General features: G+C 35.8%; 2 protein-coding genes across 2 annotated transcripts in view; one reads left to right on the plus strand and one right to left on the minus strand.

The window, feature by feature from the left end:
• Positions 1–19201, minus strand: part of SLC25A12 (solute carrier family 25 member 12) — a 166470-nt gene that overhangs the window by 130723 nt on the left and 16546 nt on the right. The window lies entirely within an intron of this gene.
• The window catches only part of HAT1 (histone acetyltransferase 1), a gene marked incomplete at its 5' end in the record, with an annotated part of 46423 nt that overhangs the window by 24786 nt on the left and 2436 nt on the right, over positions 1–19201 (plus strand). The window contains 6 exon segments of the mRNA XM_081051798.1: positions 1622–1801; positions 2075–2196; positions 2696–2800; positions 3120–3226; positions 7926–8077; positions 13519–13635. Of these exon segments, the coding sequence (XP_080907924.1) occupies positions 1622–1801; positions 2075–2196; positions 2696–2800; positions 3120–3226; positions 7926–8077; positions 13519–13635 (783 nt within the window).

The raw sequence follows: 19201 nt of genomic DNA on the forward strand, positions 1-19201 counted from the left end.
GAAATTGTATAGATTCTGTAAAACATGCTTATGATGGTCTCTTCACATTAGATAGCAGTTTCAAGGAGAACTGTTTTTCAAATAGTACTTTAAAAATAAGCAAAAATAATCTTATCAAATGCAATTTATTTGATCTTGAGTATGAATGGATTGCAAGGACTGTTGTACATATTAAAAATAAACTGTTGGGCAAAATGTTGAAGAGTTGTATTTTAAATAATAGCTCCTTTTTTATAGCTATAAACAAGTTATATATAAATGTTGGTGGTACCAAAGGCACTGAAAATAAAACTTGTTTGTGATAAACTCCATCCTTGGTTCTCTATCCTAAAATGTAACTGAATGATAATAAAGTGCTATTCATCTGCAGGTGCATTGCTTCTACTTAGTTAAAAAATGGTTGAAAGGACAGGAATTAGTAGCATGTTGTATTAGCCTTTTGTAGTGTATTTTGTCCTAAGCATCTTAATTTCCCTGTTTTGAATGCTAAGTAGCAAGGGTCTTGGTTTAGAACTAATACCCATCATGCATGTAAACGGTATGAAAGAGCTGCTTAGTAAGTTAACACAAAGTGTTCTTGTGTCAGTCCTTGTGGAAATAGATACAATACAAACATTACAGCTGAACTCACGGCAAACTCCATTAAGTAAAAACCTGGCCTCATTGTTCAGGAAAAAGTTCGAATAGAATGCAAGCTCATTTTGTTGAATGTAATGTCAGGCTTTTAGGGACTGTATTGAGGGATAAGGTTTTGTTAAGTTGAGACCAATTCATTAAGTTTTATTGCCTGGTGAGAAGCAGTAATACTTTATTGTAAGACTTCATCAAATATTCATGGTTAAAGAGAAGTAGTAAATGTATTCAATCAAGTGGTCTTTTGGGGTTTTGAAAAGGATTATGAAGTCTGCTCAGCTGATAGTTTTAACATTCATTGAGGTTGTTTAACAAGTGTATTTTTAATCTCTGAGTTTAATTTTGTTGTCCAGGCTTGTCTCTTTTTACTGTCACAAATCGATGTCTATAAAAACTGTGTCACATTGTAGGTATGAGTGGATAATATATCCATTTTATGGATAAAATACAATTTATGTATTTCCTAAGTGGGAATAGTTTTCAATTTATCTTAATTTTGAGTTTGGTATATGAGAGAATTATGATCTGTCTACTTGTTTGCGAGATTGTTACTCCTTTAGTCAGACTCTGGCCTCACCTCTGCTGCTGGTGATCTTTTCCTGTCTTGAATAATATGGTCTTCTTGACATACATTAAATAATAAGCAGCCTTTTGTTTTGGCCCATTCAAGTTGTCCTGAAGGCATATAGGCAGCATTTTCTACATGATGTTAGCATTGCTCTCATTCCTGCACTTGATTTCAGGCTATACCTGTCTCTTCTTTTGTGTTTCTATGTTATGCTTATGCTCATTTCAGGTTTGTGTGGCAGTATCTTGTGCACATGAAACTCATCCTTTTCCACTTCACTACATACTTCTTTAGTTTAACTGTGAACTGAAGTTTTGTGATTTTTATGGTTTTGTCCATTTCAAAGAAATTATGCGTATTCAATTAAAGGTCAAATTTGTTATTAATTTTTTCTTATGTCCTTTAACCTCCATTCCTTAGGCAGATGACGTCGAGGGCAAAATTAGACAAATCATTCCACCTGGCTTTTGTACAAACACGAATGATTTTCTTTCTTTGCTGGAAAAAGAAGTTGATTTCAAGCCATTTGGAACCTTACTCCATACATACTCTGTTCTAAGTCCAACAGGAGGAGAAAATTTTACCTTTCAAATATACAAGGTAAAAATAAATCTAAATTTTCTTGGATAAAAATACTCCATGTACCTGAAATCTATGTGCTATTTTGCTGTGTTATTTTTAGTGATTTATTCTAACTTCAAGAAACAAATTTTTGTCAGCATTAAAAATGAAGATCTATTTTGTGTGTGTGTCTGTGTACACATCTTAATTTGAGATTTCTAAACATTTTCCCACAGAATTGTTTTGTATTCTGCACACTTTCACTTGCTTCTGTGATGAGTTTCACCTGACTTTTCCTGGCTTTTTCCCTAGGCTGACATGACATGTAGAGGCTTTCGAGAATATCATGAAAGGCTTCAGACCTTTTTGATGTGGTTTATTGAAACTGCTAGCTTTATTGACGTGGATGATGAAAGATGGCACTACTTTCTAGTGTAAGTACAGTTCTAAAGCAACAGTAGACCTTATTACCTCCACAAAGCCAGCGTTTTAATTTGGCGGTCCAATTATTGGGACAGTATAATGATATTTTTTCCAGCAAAGAAAAACTATTGTTTATGAGGCTTGAGTTTTCCTTCATTATGCTTTGGGAGACCTTGAGAATAGAGCTGAATTAAATGCTGTTGTCCGTTAGAGCCCTGAATGTAGGCTTAAACAGTAAAATGAGCTTTGCCTGTGTTTTCTTTTACTTGCCACCTATTCATCTTTATAATAGGCAAGTGCACTGAAGTGATGTAAAGAGGTCTGATTTATCCAAGTTGCTGCACACCAATTAAGTGAATTGTACATTCAGAACATAGCAGGTGTACCCATTGGGCCCTCACAGAGTAGCTTGCTGACACTGAAAATTCAGTCAGAGAATGGAAAAGAAAATGGACACTGCATGGGAGCGCGACTGTAATTGACCTGCTTGGCTTTCTGTTTTATCTGCAGATTTGAGAAGTATAATAAGGATGGAGCTACGCTCTTTGCGACCGTAGGCTACATGACAGTCTATAATTACTATGTGTACCCAGACAAAACCCGGCCACGTGTAAGGTAATTGGCAGTATAACACGTGCCTTGTCTTTTATTTCAGAAGAAGGAACTGCTGAAGTTTCCAATACTTGTTATAGTAGTGTTGATTTGTTTTAAAAAATCACCATTATTCATTGGCTATATTCTGATTTATTTATTTGTTCCCAAGGAAACTGAGGAAGATTAAGCCAAATTTGAGTATCTCAGTAATTTTTGGATTTCTTGACGTTGATTGAAAAGTCATGCAGACTTTAAAATGCTCATAATACCCTAGTGATTTGCAATTTTTAAACTGGTCATGTTGTGATATTTTAATTTTAGAATCATTTCTTTACTGTAGTCAGATGCTGATACTGACTCCATTTCAAGGTCAAGGCCATGGTGCTCAACTTCTTGAAACAGTTCATAGATACTACATTGCATCGCCTTCTGTTCTTGATATTACAGGTATGTAAATTTTGATTTTTTACCGAAAGAGCCTTTCTAAAACCTCTTTACTGATTGATTTTTTTTTTGTCACAGATAACTATTCTGTTTTAAATAGCAGCATTGTCTTGGGGTCTTTTTGGAACTATCTCAAGGTGGCTTAAGATTACATTTTAAATCATAAACTTTTGTGGTATTGGATTGCATCTTGTAAGTATGAAGTGATTGAGCAAATTGAAGATAATGAACTGAATATGCATTGGGAAATCTTGGTCAGGCATGAATATGTTGCAAGTGTGGTATGCCTTCTTTGTTCAGTTTATTTAGTAAAGAGTTGCATTGCTCAGAGAGCATGCTCTAATTTTCATGTAGGGGCAAGATACTCTAAACTTAGGAAAAACAGCCAAGGTAAGTAGTACATGGGTAGAAAACAAATTTTTTAAAGTGTGTGTTTTATATTCTGAAAATGCATGCCTTCACAACAATAGTTTATAATGTGAAATGTGGGCTTATTTGTTTTGAAAACATCTTTCAATATGAATGAGCCATAGAAGTGGTAATATGAATAGGATGCTTAGAAGGAGGAAAGAGACTACTCTTTGAATGCAAAAGTCATCATTAGGTGGAGTTACACATGATAATATGTAAACAGGTGAGCTACCAAAGAACCAAAGTGGTCCAAGGAACATTTATGTTGTCATTATTTTCTTGCCCTTGAGTAACACTGTTTCAAATTTGTTACTCAAAGTTGTTGATTAAACTGAAAGTCACCTTTTTCCCCCCAGGAAAACCACTATACCAGTATTTACATCCAAATTAGGTGTTAAATTTTATTCTATGAGTTTGAATACATGTTTGTTTTTAAAGCTACAATACGTAATACACATAAAAATGTTAACCTATTAAAAAGTGCTATTTTGGAATTTTATTTTATCAATTTGTTTAAAGGCATCAAAAAATATGCTGGATATGGGACTAGAATATACATACTGGATGTGGAACTAGAAACCAAAGAATATAAAGTTATTCCAAAACTTTTGGTCCTGTAGATTAATAAATTGGAGGAAAAGCATGTTGTTTTTAAAAGGGAATTCCATGTTTAGAGAGTTGAATTATCTTTCCATCTGACTTTCCTGCTACTGTGATATGTTTTGGAAGCCTGGGATATAAAGAAGTCATTACTAAAGTTAGTTAATATCAAAAGTTATAAATTATTTGTGATACCTTCACTAGCTTAATGACTTGTAAAATTATAGAAACATAATACAAATGATAGCACTTCTTTTTCGCTAAACTGAAAATTGTTTAGTTTCTGTTTACTTACAGAACTTGGACTTGGTGCTACATGAAGGGACACTTTTCTGGTGATTTTAATCTGGGGATGTAGGGTTCACATAAGTAGTCTTTGTCGTTTCTAGTGGGTAATGTGCCAGCGGGGGTTGTTTCTGTGAAGCCTCTTAACCACTTTCTTCTGTCTGCTCCAACCAATAAAGTCCTTGATACTTAGCACCAATTAGCAGATAAAGAACTTTATTTCTTAAATCTCAGTGAAGAGTCATCAATAATAGTAGCCTTTATTCATTGCAAACTGAAGTCTCTAAAGAGAAAAGGCTAAACATGCTAAAGGATTTCTGAATTTGAAAACGGATATCAGCCTTTATTTTCAGCATTAACATTTGTCATTATTATAAATTACTAAAAATGCCTGATCAGCTGTTCTCATTAAGATATTTCTCTTAGATTTCCATATCCAGTCCTTTTAAAAAACGGGAATTTTCTGCTCTTTAGTCATTTTAATCTCATTATTTTATATATTTTTCTTAACTTTGTGGATCTTTTACAGCCTCTGGATCTCCCTTTGCAATCCAGGATATTCTTTATATTGAGATGGCCTTTTGCTTACTTGACATAAAGCTAGATACAGTGATAATTAAAACTTACCATCGATGGCCTATGTTAAAGGATAGATAGATGTTTATGGTGTAATTGCCACCCATTTTCTTTTTTTTAGCACTTGATTTAAAAGTAAAATACTGGAAGACAATTCTTAATATCATGTACATCTTCCTTTTGAGGATGTCAGTATCTTAAGATATATAACGTTTAAATACATCTCAGTTGTGTGATTTTATAAAGGATTTGTTTCTTCCAGAATTGAATTATGAATAGAGTTGTATTTGGCAATAGAAATGTTTTCATCTCTTGGGTACATACCTAGGAGTAGAAATTGTAGAAAATCTGGTGACTATTTGACCACCACACTCTTTTCCAAAGTGGCTGTGCCATTTTACATTTCTATCAGCAGTATACAGGGTTTCAGTTTCTCCACACCACCATCAGTACTTGTTACTGTCTTTTTTATTCTAGTCATTCTAGTGAACATGAAATGGTATTTTATTATTTTGATTGGGGTTGTCCTGTGGCTAGTGAGTGACGTTAAGCATCTCCTCATGTGCTTGTCCATTTAGATATCTTGAGAACTATTTAGATCCTTTGCCCATTTTTAAAATTGGGTTATTTGTCTTTTTTTTTTTTTTTTTTTTTTGGGTTGTTGAGAGCCCACTGGCCCATGTGGGAATCGAACCGGCAGCCTTCGGAGTTAGAAGCATGGAGCTCTAACCGCCTGCGCCACTGGGCTGGCCCGTTATTTGTCTTTTTCTTACTGAATTATAAAAGTTTTTATATTAAAATTTTGGATACAAGTCTCATCATATATATGACTTGCAGATATTTTCTGTCATTCTGTGGGTTGTGTTTTCATTTTCTTGGTATCATTTGCAGCACAAAAATTTTTAATTTTTATATAGCCCAGTTTATCAATTTTTTCTCCTGTTGCTTATGCTTTTGGTTCTATTATCTAAGAAACCATTGCCTAACCAAAAGTCATGAAGATTAACTCCTATGTTTTCTTCTAGGAGTTTTATAGTTTTACCTCTTACATTTAGGTCTGTGATCCATTTTGAGTCAATTTTTGTATATGGTGTGAGGAAAGGGTCCGGCTTTATTCTTTGGTTTGTGGAGATCCCTTTGTCCAAGTACCATTTGTTAAAAGAGTATTCTTTCCCTCATTGAATTTTCTAGGCACCCTTCTCAAACATTAATCAACCATGAACTATGGGTTTATTTTTAATTCTCAGTGCATTTCCACTGATCTATTAAGTGGACAATTAAGTTTGAGAACTCATCCTAGAAAAAGTGCTACATACCTCATTGCTGAATATCACCATGGTCACCTTTGAAGTACTCCCCTTGGGAAGCTATGCACCAATGCCAGCCCCTAGTCCACCCTTCAAAGCAATTTTGGAACTCTTTTTCTGGAATGGGTATCAGAGCTGTCGTCATATTATCCTTGATGTCTTGAGTGTCATCAAAATGTCTTCCTTTCAATATTTCCTTTATCTTTGGGTAAAGAAAGAAGTCATTGGGGGCCAGATCAGGTGAGTACGGAGGGTGTTCCAATACAGTTATTTGTTTACTGGCTGAAAACTCCCTCACAGACAGTGCCATGTGAGCTGGCACATTGTCGTGATGCAAGAGCCACAAATTATTGGTGAAAAGTTCAGGTCATCTAACCTTTTCATGCAGCCTTTTTCAGCACTTCCAGGTAGTTTGGTTGACTGTCCAGTTGGTACAAATTCATAATGAATAATCCCTCTGATATCAAAAATGATTAGCAACATTGTTGCAACAAGGTCATGAACTTAATTGTCAGACTTGGTACATGTCTATCCTTATGGCAGTACCACACCATCTTGATTAATGTAGCTTTGTAGTAAGTTTTAAAATCAGGAAATGGGAGTCCTCTAACTTTTGTTTTTTTTCAAGATTGTATTGGCTATTCTGGGTTCCTTGCATATCTATATGAATTTTAGGATGACCTTGTTAATTTTTGCAACAGAAAAAGCCAGCTAGGATTTTGATACGAATTGCTTTGAATAGTTTGTAGATTATTGATATCGTAACAATATTAAGTCTTATGATCCATGTGCTAGCTCAAACTTTAATATTTGTTGTTTTAAGCCTCTACTGACACAAAAGGAAGGCTTAGAGAAGTGAGGTGACTTGCCCAACATCTTACATCTATGAATGACAAGTGGGACTCAAACTCATGTTCTCTGATTGTGCAGTATTCTTTCTACCATCATGTTTTGATGTTTTCCTTGTCTACTACTTAGTATAATGTAAATAACATAGACAAACATGAAAGAAAATTTATGCTTCAGGTGCAATGAAGAAAGGATCAAAATCATATTCTCTAAAAAAAATTTGAAGATTTTTTTTTTTAATTAGGTAAAGAAGTATAGCAGACTATAAAGGTTATTGGATTAAAGTAAGGAATCTTTAGAACCCTTAGCTATCAAAAAATACTTGCATTTGGAACTCATTACCCATATTTGAATCTCTTGTTTATGTAACTGCTTTAATTAAAAATAAAAGTAAGATGCATATGATCACACACCAGTCAGAAAGTTTACACATGAAAGGAGTAGCTCTAAGTCACAAATAACATATATCTGCAAAAGGATTACACCTATAATTTTATGTGGCAAAGATAATAGTGCTATTATTTGATTTATAAGGAATAACCCTTTCACATTGTAACTTTTGTATAATTGTTTTAAGAACGTTTGCCTTTCTAGCCTAACATGTATATTGAGATTGCAAGTGATGAAGAAATTATGTTGGGTAAGGGAAATGTTATTCTGCTTTATTTCTTCAGCGGAAGATCCATCCAAAAGCTATGTGAAATTACGAGACTTTGTGCTTGTGAAGCTTTGTCAAAATTTGCCTTGTTTTTCCCGGGAAAAGTTAATGCAAGGATTTAATGAAGATATGGCAATAGAGGCACAACAGAAGTTCAAAATAAATAAGGTATTTTTATTCTGTAGGAGGAAACCATTTAAGTTTTCAAGTTTCTTTTTTAAATACATTACTTTCACATTGCAAATACATTAAGAATACAAGTGTGGGAAGTAGCAGTTGTTAAAAGTATAGGCTCTGCAGCCAGATTGCCTGGATTCAAATATGGCTTCACCACTTGCTCTGTGACTCAGGGCAATTTAGTTTACCTCTTTGTGCCTCCTTAATAGAATGGGAGGGTAATTGATTTCATGACTATTAAGTGTAACAAGAAGAACAAGGATGGATAAGAAGATCTTATTTTTGCTTCTTAAGAAAATGTTTAAGTTGATAAAATAGTTAATAACCCTTGGAGATAGTATTGGTGGGAAGAAGGTTGGAATAAAACACTTAACTTTCACTTTGTATACTTCTGTATATATATTTGAATTTTAAAGTAGTAAGTACCTTAAGATAGGTACAGAAAAAAAATAGCGTGGGAGTTGAGAGGAGGGGATTTGTTTAAATAAGCAAAAGCACCAGAGTATTTCATGGGAGGGATGTGTTTGATCTAAACCTTGAAGAATGGGTAGGATTTGGATTACGAAAGTATGTGGAATGAAGGGTAGTCCAATAACAAGGACTAGCATTTGATACTAGTGACCTCCCCTCGGGGTCTAAGGCACTGCAGTTTGTGGTTTTCCACTTAACCACTGTGATCATCTTTTTTGAGATGCTTTCACTGGCTTCTAGTCTTCTGTGTATTCCCTAAATGTGATTCTTTTCCCAGAGTTCTTTAACAGTCCTCATTTCTTCTCATGCTATTTATTCTACCTGGGAGATCTCTTCTAAACCTCCAATCCATATTTTCCTCCTAAGTTCCAAAACTATACAAAAGTTTCCTGATCACTGACCTTTGACAAACAACTCAATTTGAACTAAAACTTTCCTTCCATTTTCCCCCGCGTTAAAACACTAATTGCTTCCTGCCTTTAAGATAAAATGTGTTTTAGAAATAATTGATATCGCCCGACTGTATTAAACTTTTATTTATTAATGATTATTTAATAGCTCAGCTTTCAAAAGAAAGGGAATACAGACATGCTTTTTTTAAATCATGCTTTTTTTTTTAAATTAAAGTTTATTGTGGTGACAATTGTCAGTAAAGTTACAATACTTCTTTTTTTTAATGATGCTTTTTTTTTTTCCTTAAAGAAATTGAAGCTTTTTAGTATGGCACACAGAGCCCATCATAATCATCACCCTGCCTACCTTTCTAGCCTCAGCTTCCAACCACTTTCCTACATACTCTGACTTCGCTAAACCTGTTGCTATTTCCCAGCTAAGCTACATTTCTTCTTTTTGTGTCCCTTTACATTTGTGTACTGTTGCCCTTGTCTTTGATACCCCTTTCTCCTGTTCCTCCATCTTTGCTTGGCCAAATAGTACTCATTTCTTCAAGCTCAGCTCAGGTGTCCCTTCCAATACCATCTTCAAATACCATCTTCCAATACCATCTCCCCAACCTACCTATACCTGACCTCTCACCTGCCCCCAATAAATATGTAAGTGAAATAACACAAACAGAAAAACTGGGGGCTACTCCTTTGTCTTCAGTGATACCAAAACTTCCTGATTGTCCTAATATTTCTGTGGCTGTTTTTTTCTGTCCTCTGTCTGCCCTTTAATTGTCACTGTATTATAGGGTTCTGACCTCTCCCCACTTTTCCCCATGTATGCTTTCCCTGGGTAACCTTTACCAATCTTATGGTTTTAACTCTTGCATATCTACTGATATTGCTTAAATTCTCACCCTTAGACTAGAATTTTCTTTAGCTTTATGTGTTCTGCTGCCTCCTAAATCTCTCCTAAGCTGTGAAAATTCACTGTCATGCCACCACACCCTCCTCCACAGCCAGTCTTTCCTCCTCTATATTTCTAGAATCCTTGTTTCCTTAGCATTCTTACTTGTGCTGTCTCAGTTCATTTCCTCATCATTTTCTGCCTGATTTAATAGCTTAGCTTCCTAATTGGTCACCCTGCCCTTCTTTTTGCTACCATTTCTGTGTAGCTGAGAGAATGCTTTATTTAAAACTTAAATTTGTGCACTCTGCTCACTCCCCCATTTCTGTCACCTACTAAATAAAAGCCCAGCTCAAAAAAAAGATAATAATAATAAGAAAAATAAAAGCCCAGCTCTTGAACCAGGTTTTTGGTTTTGGTTTTGGTTTTTTACTTTGAGGTGTACAAAGCAATGTAATAGTTAGACATTTAAACCCCTCATAAAGTGATAACCCACCCCCCGGGCTACTCCCCTTCTGACATTTTATATAGCTGTTACAATACCATCGACTATCTTCCCTATGTTGTGCTCCACATCCCATGACCATATATACCTATATATTTAGTTATAGTTGACATTCAATATTATTCTACTTCAGCTCTTCAATTGTACAGCGCATTGGTCAGGTATCTACACAGTCTATGATGTAATCCCCCAATAAGTCCAGTGCCCATCTGGCACCTTACATGATCTTACATTACTGTTGATTATATTCCCCATACTGTATTAACTACCAATTTGTATTTCTTAATGACTTCACCTTTTTCACCCTTCCCCCAACCCCATTTCCATCTGTCACCCTGATAGATCTAGTACCTATCTGGCACCATACCTAGTTATTATAATATTGTTGACTATATTCCTTATGCTATAACTTACATCCCCATGACTGCTATATAATACCCAATTTATTCTTCTTAATCCCTTCCCGTTTCACCCGTCCTTACTTAACCCCCCACCTATCTTAAAGAAGTCCCTCTAAAAGTCCTTGTAATACTGGTTTGGTGGTGATGAACTCCTTCAGCTTTTTCCTGTCTGGGAAGCTCCTTATCTGTCCTTCAGTTCTAAATGACAGCCTTGCTGGGTAGAGCAATCTTGGGTGTATGTCATTGCTTTTCATCACTTGGAATATTTCCTGCCACTCCCTTCTTGCCTGCAAAGTTTCTGTTGAGAAATCAGCTGACAGTCTTATGGAGGCTCCCTTGTAGGTAACTAACTGCTTTTCTCCTGCTGCTTTTAAGATACTCTCTTTGTATTTAAACTTTGGCATTTTAATTATGATGTGTCTTGGTGTTGGCCTCTGGGTTTCTCTTGTTTGGGACTCTCTACGTCCATTTCCTTTACCAGTTTAGGGAAGTTTTGTCATTATTTCTTCAAATAGGTTTTCAATTCCTTGCTCTCTCTCTTCTCCTTCTGGAACCCCTGTAATGCAGGTGTTGGTATGCTTGATATTGTCCCAGAGGACCCTTAAACTCTCTTCAATTTTTGGGATTCTTTTTTCTTGCTATTCTGGTTGGGTGTTTTCTGTTACCTTATCTTCTACATCTCTGGTTGGATACTCTGCTTCATCTAATCTGTTGATTCCCTGTAATATATTCTTTGTTTCCATTATTGTATTCTTTATTTCTGACTGGTTCTTTTTTATGGTTTCCATTTCCATTCTAATGAGATCATTGAGTATTCTTATCACCAGTATTTGGAACTCTGCATCGATAGATTATTTATCTTCGTTTCACTTAGTTCTTTTTCTGGAGCTTTGTTCTGTTCTTTCATTTGGAGGATGTTTCTTTGTCTCCCCATTTTGTCTGCCCCCCTGTGTTTGTTTCTCTATATTAGGTAGGGCTGCTATGTCTTCCGGTCTTAGTAGAGTGGCCTTCTGTAGTAGGTGTGCTATGTGGTTCAGTGGTGTAGTCTTTTTGGTCACGTGAGTCATGGGCTCCAGGAGCGTCCCTTGTGTGGGTTGTGTGTGCCCTCCTCTTGTAGTTGAGCCTTGGTTGATTGTACATCAATGTGAGGGACTGACCCTTTGGCTCTCTGGTTGTGAGACTGGCCTTGACTACAGTGGAAGAGTTGTTGTATGGGGCTGATCCTACAGAGCAGGAAGTGGCTCAGCAGGATTCTAGTACCTGCCCAATCCACCCCTTGGGTGTGTCATTCTGGGAGACGGCTAGGTGATGCTCCAGCTAGTTTTCAAGCTGACCACTGGGGGCGCCAGCCCCAGGACTACCTTGGAGGGGATCTGCTGTAAGTCTACTGTAACCACAGCCCATGCCCCACCTGGGGCCACCTAGTGGGAGCCAGGAAGAAATCTGCAGATGTCTGTTGCCTGTGCTGTGCTTGGGAGCGCGTTTGAGAGGCCAAGCCATGAACCAAGGCCAGCTGCCACTAGTCCTGGCTTAGGGCTGCTCAGCCAGAGGTACTGGACATGCCCCAGCTAGATGCTGCTTTTCTGGGTTCTGCGAACCTTTGAGAGACCCTAGGAAAGTGCAGCTTGAGCCATGGCACGCTGACTGCATGACAAAGCCACTGAAAGCAGGCTGGTTGTGCCCGAAAGTTGGGCGGGGGTCAGGTCTCAAATCGCCAGGGTGGGGCGAACTGAACTGCAGAGACTCAGAAATGGCTGCCACCTGTGTTCACGTGCAGGGAAGGGGGAGGGAGGGCTCAACAAAGAAACAATGGCCTCCGCCAGCTTCCCCATCCAGGAGAAAGCTGCCTCTCCAGCCCCTGTGCCAAGCCAGACAACTCAGTTCCCCACCATTTGTCCTTGCTGCCTTTCCAGCTCCTGCCCTGGTACTGGAGCTCAGTGTGAATGATTCCACTGATGGGTAAGACCTTGCAGGGTCCCTTTAAGAGGAGCACCTGTAAGTACAGCCACACTCAGTCTCAGTCACAGTCTCCACTGGTTTTCACAACCAAAAATTATGGGGACTTCTTTCCCCAGCACTGGAACCCTGTGCTGGGGTGGCGCAGGTATCTCTTGCTCCTTTACAGGATGGGGGAACCCCCCACAGCTGAAATAGCCCTTCTCCTGCAAGTCCTTAGTTGAAGGGCTTCAGTTCAGCTTGATTTTAGGCGATTATCAATAATGGTTTTGTAGACGAGTTGTAATTTTGATGTGGTTGTGAGAGAAGGTAAACAGCGTTTACGTACTGCGCCATCTTGGTTGTCTTGAACCAGTTTTAAGGCTCAGCTCTTGCTCCGACCTCACTCTGTTTCCACACCTTGCTCTTCATTTTGTGCTCCATCAGTGTGAAGCTCCTCTTTTGCATGTGTGTGTTGTGTATGCATGCACATACACACATACACGTGTACCCTCCCTTCTTTCTGAAATCTCTTCCCTTTATGATTCAGCTCAGGAATCCCCCAGGAATCCTCTTCTAACATTTCTCCCATTCCCAGCTTATGCTACCATAATACCCTGTCATTAAATTAATAATACCTCAATTCATTGGTGTTACCCACTAAACTGTTAGGTCCTTGAGGACAGAGACTAACTTTTATTGCTTTTCACCTGGTACCTGACAGAATTTATGGACCATTACATATTCAATGTATCCTGTATTCTTTTAGGAAAGTGTCACTATTTTGTAATTTGAAGATGTTCATACTTTTCTTTCATTTCATTTATTAGCAACATGCTAGACGGGTTTACGAAATTCTTCGACTACTGGTAACTGATATGAGTGATGCTGAACAATACAGAAGCTATAGACTGGATATTAAAAGAAGATTAATTAGCCCATATAAGGTAGGACTTCCAAGAATCTTAAACATGATATTTGTTTCCCTGTTTAAAACGGAAAAGTCTAGTGAATGCCAGTGTATGGGAGAGTCCAAATCACTTTGCTAAATTTAGTTTTACAAAAGTGAAAATATTCTTCCAGTAAATTACAAGAATTCTCACTGTCATAATTTTCCATTGTAAGCCATAAATCTGTTTTCATTCACTTAAAGACTAATCCGAAGCATAGTTTACCCGTGGTTATTTTGTTTCTTTCATTTGTATGCCCCTTTAAAAAATCTGAATGTCCAGACTCTTCCTTACCAAATTGTCTTGTTAGTTTTTTCTAAGTCTCTTATCTTCCCATTTATCATATATATTCTGTTTGCCTTTGCTCTGGTCTTCCTAAATATGGCCTTGGTTGCCATTTATAACCTCTATACTTTACCATAGCTGAATTTGCAACTTAGTATTATTTACCTCTTTATTTTTTTTAACATTCTTCCTTCTTTCCCCTTCACACACACCCCTTTTTTCCAACTCCCACATTGTCCTATAACTCAAATTTTATTTCCCCTCCTAGGAAGGGAAATAATGAATTTGGTTGGCCTCGTCATCATTTGGCCTTTATTAAAGTAGATATTGTCCATGCCAACCTGTGTGAATGAGGATTTGCCTTGATAGTTGCATCTGGTCAGTAAGCAGATAAGGGAGAATATTTGTTAATTTATTCAACAAATAATTATTGAGCACCTGACATGTGGTTGCTGCATTTATATACGCTATACTTGTAAGCTTACTTAGCACAATAGCTGGGAACATAAATGATGACAAATCTGGATGTGTCTTCATACTTAAGGAGAAGTTCCCAAATAAAGAGAAAGTAAATTAATTAATGAGTAAATAATATATCAAATACACATAGTTCTGATTTTATATTAATTCAGTTTTTATTTGTCATAGATTCTGCTTTATAGAGCCAATCCTTTGAATATTGATGGTATATTGGGTCACACTATTCCTTGTTGAATCCCAACTCTTCTTTTACAGCATCTTGTTACTTTCATTGCAACTGTATTTCCTAATTTGTCATTGGAATTCTGTTCAAATATATCATCACATTCTGAATATAAAAATAATTATTCCCCCATGACTATAAATCATTATATGTTGAATTAATATATATAGATACATTTCTTTATAATGTCATTTCATTAAGCAATTCAGTGGACTGATTTTCTGTCTTAACTATTTGATGTTTATCAATTCAGAAACATCGGAAAATTGGTAGAAATGATATTTTCCAAAGGTTTTGATCTTTAATAATTTGTTAGCTAGAAATTTTCTTTATAATAAAATTTGGGCATATAGAACAGTATAATTAGATGTTATCATGACAACATTTAAAAGTATTAAAACTTTTTAGTACAGTAAAATAATTTATTGGATTATGCATCTCAGATATTTATGTGACATTTCATATAGGCAGACTAGCAAATTAAAGGTGAATTCTGAGTGTAAATAGTAGTCACGAAGTTATGGCAAATAATGGGAATTTCTATAGTTCATAAAAGCAGGTATTTTGTATTCTAAAGAATGATAATTATTCTTTATATTATTATTAAGTATCCTTACCTGTCTAGCAATTTCACCTATCTGAAAGACAACCACAAACTAATTATTAAACTCTTTAGGTTCTTAACAGCCAAAACGGGTATTACCATCCTTGCACTAAAGCTCATGCACAAATTACAAATTCTTCAGATACTTATGCAAACCCCATTTATAGTAATGCACATTTTAATTAGTTATCCAGTATTCTATCTCATTGAGAAAACCAAGAAAGCCTTAGGGTCCCCCTCCCTCACATTGGTTTGATAGCTGCAATTCTTAAGCCTATCACAAACTTTGGGAAAGCCTAGAAATGAGGCATGAGAGGAGTGATTGAGATTTCTTTGTTCAATGTATGCAGATGATTTTCTCCAATTTGTCATTCCAAGCTGATACTCATGTTCGAGTACTTTGTTGTGTTATCACAGCATTCTGAAATGCAAATTATATTTTAGAATAAAGTAAAATTGCTTAATATTGAGTGTGGTTTAGAATTTTTTTAGGTATTTAAAATGTATGCTTAATGGGGAAAGTTTGGAGTATAAATGTACATTTTTAATACTTTATGAAAAGAAATTACAATTTTGATTGTCACTAAATTATTCCTGAGGTATGAAATTATTGATAGCAGAGTCCAACAATTCTGCACTCCCTTTATTTGCGGGATCAAGTTTATATATCAGCTTAAACACACTCTCCCACTAAGAAATTATTTGGGTAGAATTTAGAAGTACTTATACCTTTAAAAATTCTTCAAACACTGATAATTCATTTGTATCAGTGCCAAGAAGAGATAAAAATAATGTGTATTAACTAGAATAACTTTTTAAAAGCCCCCAAAAAACCTCCATCTCTAGTACAGAAGTTATTTTCAGGTGTTCAAGAAAAGATAAATTTGAACAATTTGGCTAAAAAAAATAGTTGGTGCAGCTACTTGGTTTTAGCATTAAACCTTTTAAATTGTTTCACAGGCATATTTCAATTCATAACTGGCTTACAAACAAAATTTAGAATCATTGTTATAATATCATGTTTGGAATCAAGAAATTCAGTTTTGAGGTCTAATTCTACCTTTCATAGATTACGTGACTGTCGATGTTTATGAAATGGAAATGCCTCCATAGTGAGGAACTGGACAGAAATGCAGTAATACAGTGTGCATGTTTTTAAAGATGCCTTTTGAGAAGTCTGGAATTCTTATGTCCCCACACCATTATTATTTTTAAATTCTTACAAAAGAATCTTATCTGTGTACTTTACAAAAGAGATTATTAGTTTAGCAGATGGATATCAAGGAGCTCTTAGAAGTGGTGGCATTTTTGAGATTATATTTGTAAGCCCTCTTGGAACCCCTGAAAACTAGGCAAGAAGAAAGGATAATTTTCTGGAAACGAATTCATATTCAAGCAAATGTTACCAAATAAATTGACATTAATACCATATTTAATTAATTTGCTTAATTAAAAATTATCAAAAGCCCTAATCTATGAAAGAATTAAGTTTTTGTTTGTTTTGAAGGGAAAAAATTATTCTAAAGTGTATAGAATGTCTGTTCCAATCTTAAAGGAGTTCTGCCTTGCACTATTTCATTTGTACTCCCAATGTATGTCAGTTTGTTGGATAGAGGTGTTCCCCAATTTATTATTTTTTTTTGCACATTCTTTAAAAGATGAATTTGCAATACATATGCAAAGTGCAACATATACAGTTTAAGGAATATTGAAAATTAATAAAATAAATACCTCAAATTATTTTTAAAATGGGACCATACCTTACATGTTCATGAGGAACATGTAATAGCTTCCATAAAGCTATTACATGTATTTTTTATTCCTAGGTACTTAGAGCTCTTAAACTTAATTCATAGATTTACTGCCATGCCAGTCAGTGTTAGAATAGAGGTTAATTCTAACATCCATCTGGAAAAAATTGACAGTGAAGAAACTGAAGGTGGTAAGGAAGGTGGAGATAACTTGGGGAAGTAAGGTCTTAAAGAAAGATTTAAAAACAACATAATTTAAATCATTATGTTACTGGCACATGATTTATTCTGTAAGTTATCTGGGATAAAACTGATAGTCTAGAAATATTTAAGAATTCAATATGTTCTATCATATATAAAAATTTAATATGATTCAAGGTATCTTCAAGCAGTCGGATTAGATTATTTAATAAATGTTACAACTGGTTAGCAATTTAGAAAAATAGTTTATATTCCTATCACGTACCACAATAACTTTTTTTAACTACTATCGTTTAGTTCGGTAGTAGTTACCGAACTGTTTTCCTTACTGAACTGTTTTCCTTAAGTGATACAGTCATGCCTCTTGGCAGAAAAAACAAGTTTACAGAAGAAACAAAGCGTTTATCACGCACGTGATGGAAGAGGAAGGAATACACTGTTTTTTCTTGCCTTAAGAGCAATAAATTTGAATTCTCATCAGTTCTCTAGAACTAATATTTAAAGTATGGTCAGTAAATCAGAAACAGTAACATAACCTGGGAGCTTGTTAGAAATGCAGAATCTTGCCCCACCCCTGACCTGCTGAATCAGAATCTGCATTTTTAACAAGCTCCCCGGTGATCTCTGTGCACATTCAAGTTTGAGATGCACTGCTTTAGAGGGTTGTATAGTAATGAGGTTAATTTATTTTTCTTTCTGATTATAGTAACAGCAACCTCATTTACTTAGCTCTACCAGTTGAGATCCAGGATCAACTTAGTTTTTTTGTAGTACCAGCTTATTTCAGTAAAGACTTATCTTTAAACAATGTTGTTGCATTGTTTTAAGTGTTTGAGTGATTATAAATTGAGCTTAATTTTGAGCTTTTTAAGTAGCAATTAGGACATATTTTCCTAGTTTTCCAAAATTATTAAGTTCCCTTTAAGGGACATTTATTAGACTTTAGGATAGATTTAAGATACTGTTTTTTAGGTTTTGGGTTTTGTTTTCTTTTTAATTGTCTTTTGAAAGGCAATTAGATATAGGGCCTAAGAATCCAGATTTCCAACCTGATCATTAGGGTTTGAATCCTGGCTTTGCAGTTGAACTACCTCTATGACAAGTTAACTCCCATATCCCTATTTTTCTTCATCTATCAATTAAAGAAAATTATAGTACCTATCTCATAGAGTTGTTAGGATTACATGAGTTAATATATGTAATTTCTGATCTCTGTGTAAAGTAAGCTCTATTATGTGCTCTAATTAAAGAATTGATATGATGATCTAGAACAGTTGATCCAAAATGCAAAAAAGTTTCCTCTATTGCAATGTTTCATATATTGCAGTGTTGCCACCCATTGGGAGTCATTCTTCATTCTTTCTGCCCTACATCACCCAGTGTTTTCTTCCCCAAAGCTGTCCTGTTCCCTCCGTCTCTGCTGCTGCTGCTTGGTCTAGGCTTTCATCATGTCTCGCTTGAATTCTTGCAGTAGCTACTAACTTGGTCCTCTTGTCCAGCCTTCAGTATGACGGACACACTGTTGTTCTGACACAGTGTCCTGCTGAAAAGTTGTTACCAGCTCCCTATTACAAACTCCTCAGCATGGTGGTTTCCCTCAGTAAAATGGGGAGGATTTAATGAGATAATGTATATCTGGATGGTAGAGACTCAGTAAATGATTAAAGTGTGACAGTTTTTGGTTTATCTTCCTGGAACTCTTCAAATAGTCTGTTAAAATTGATATGTGGTCCATAAATATATTCCTGGGTAAAGGAATTTAGAAATGAGCATAGTGGCAGGAAGAAGCCAGCTTGGAATTGAAATTAGTTTAATTAATGATTGAATAGTGAAATGCAGAGTAATAGCACTAATCCCAGCTGTCTTTAGTTAATGTGTCGTATTTATTAAAGAAATATGTGTCAGGGGCGGCTGGTTAGCTCAGTTGGTTAGAGCATGATCCTGGTAACACCAAGGTTGCTGGTTCGATCCCTGCATGGGCTACTGTGTGCTGTGCGCTCCTCTAAAAAAAAAAAAAAA

The sequence above is a fragment of the Rhinolophus hipposideros genome (genome assembly GCF_964194185.1).
Source record: "Rhinolophus hipposideros genome assembly, chromosome: 6".
Taxonomy (NCBI): Eukaryota; Metazoa; Chordata; class Mammalia; order Chiroptera; family Rhinolophidae; genus Rhinolophus; species Rhinolophus hipposideros.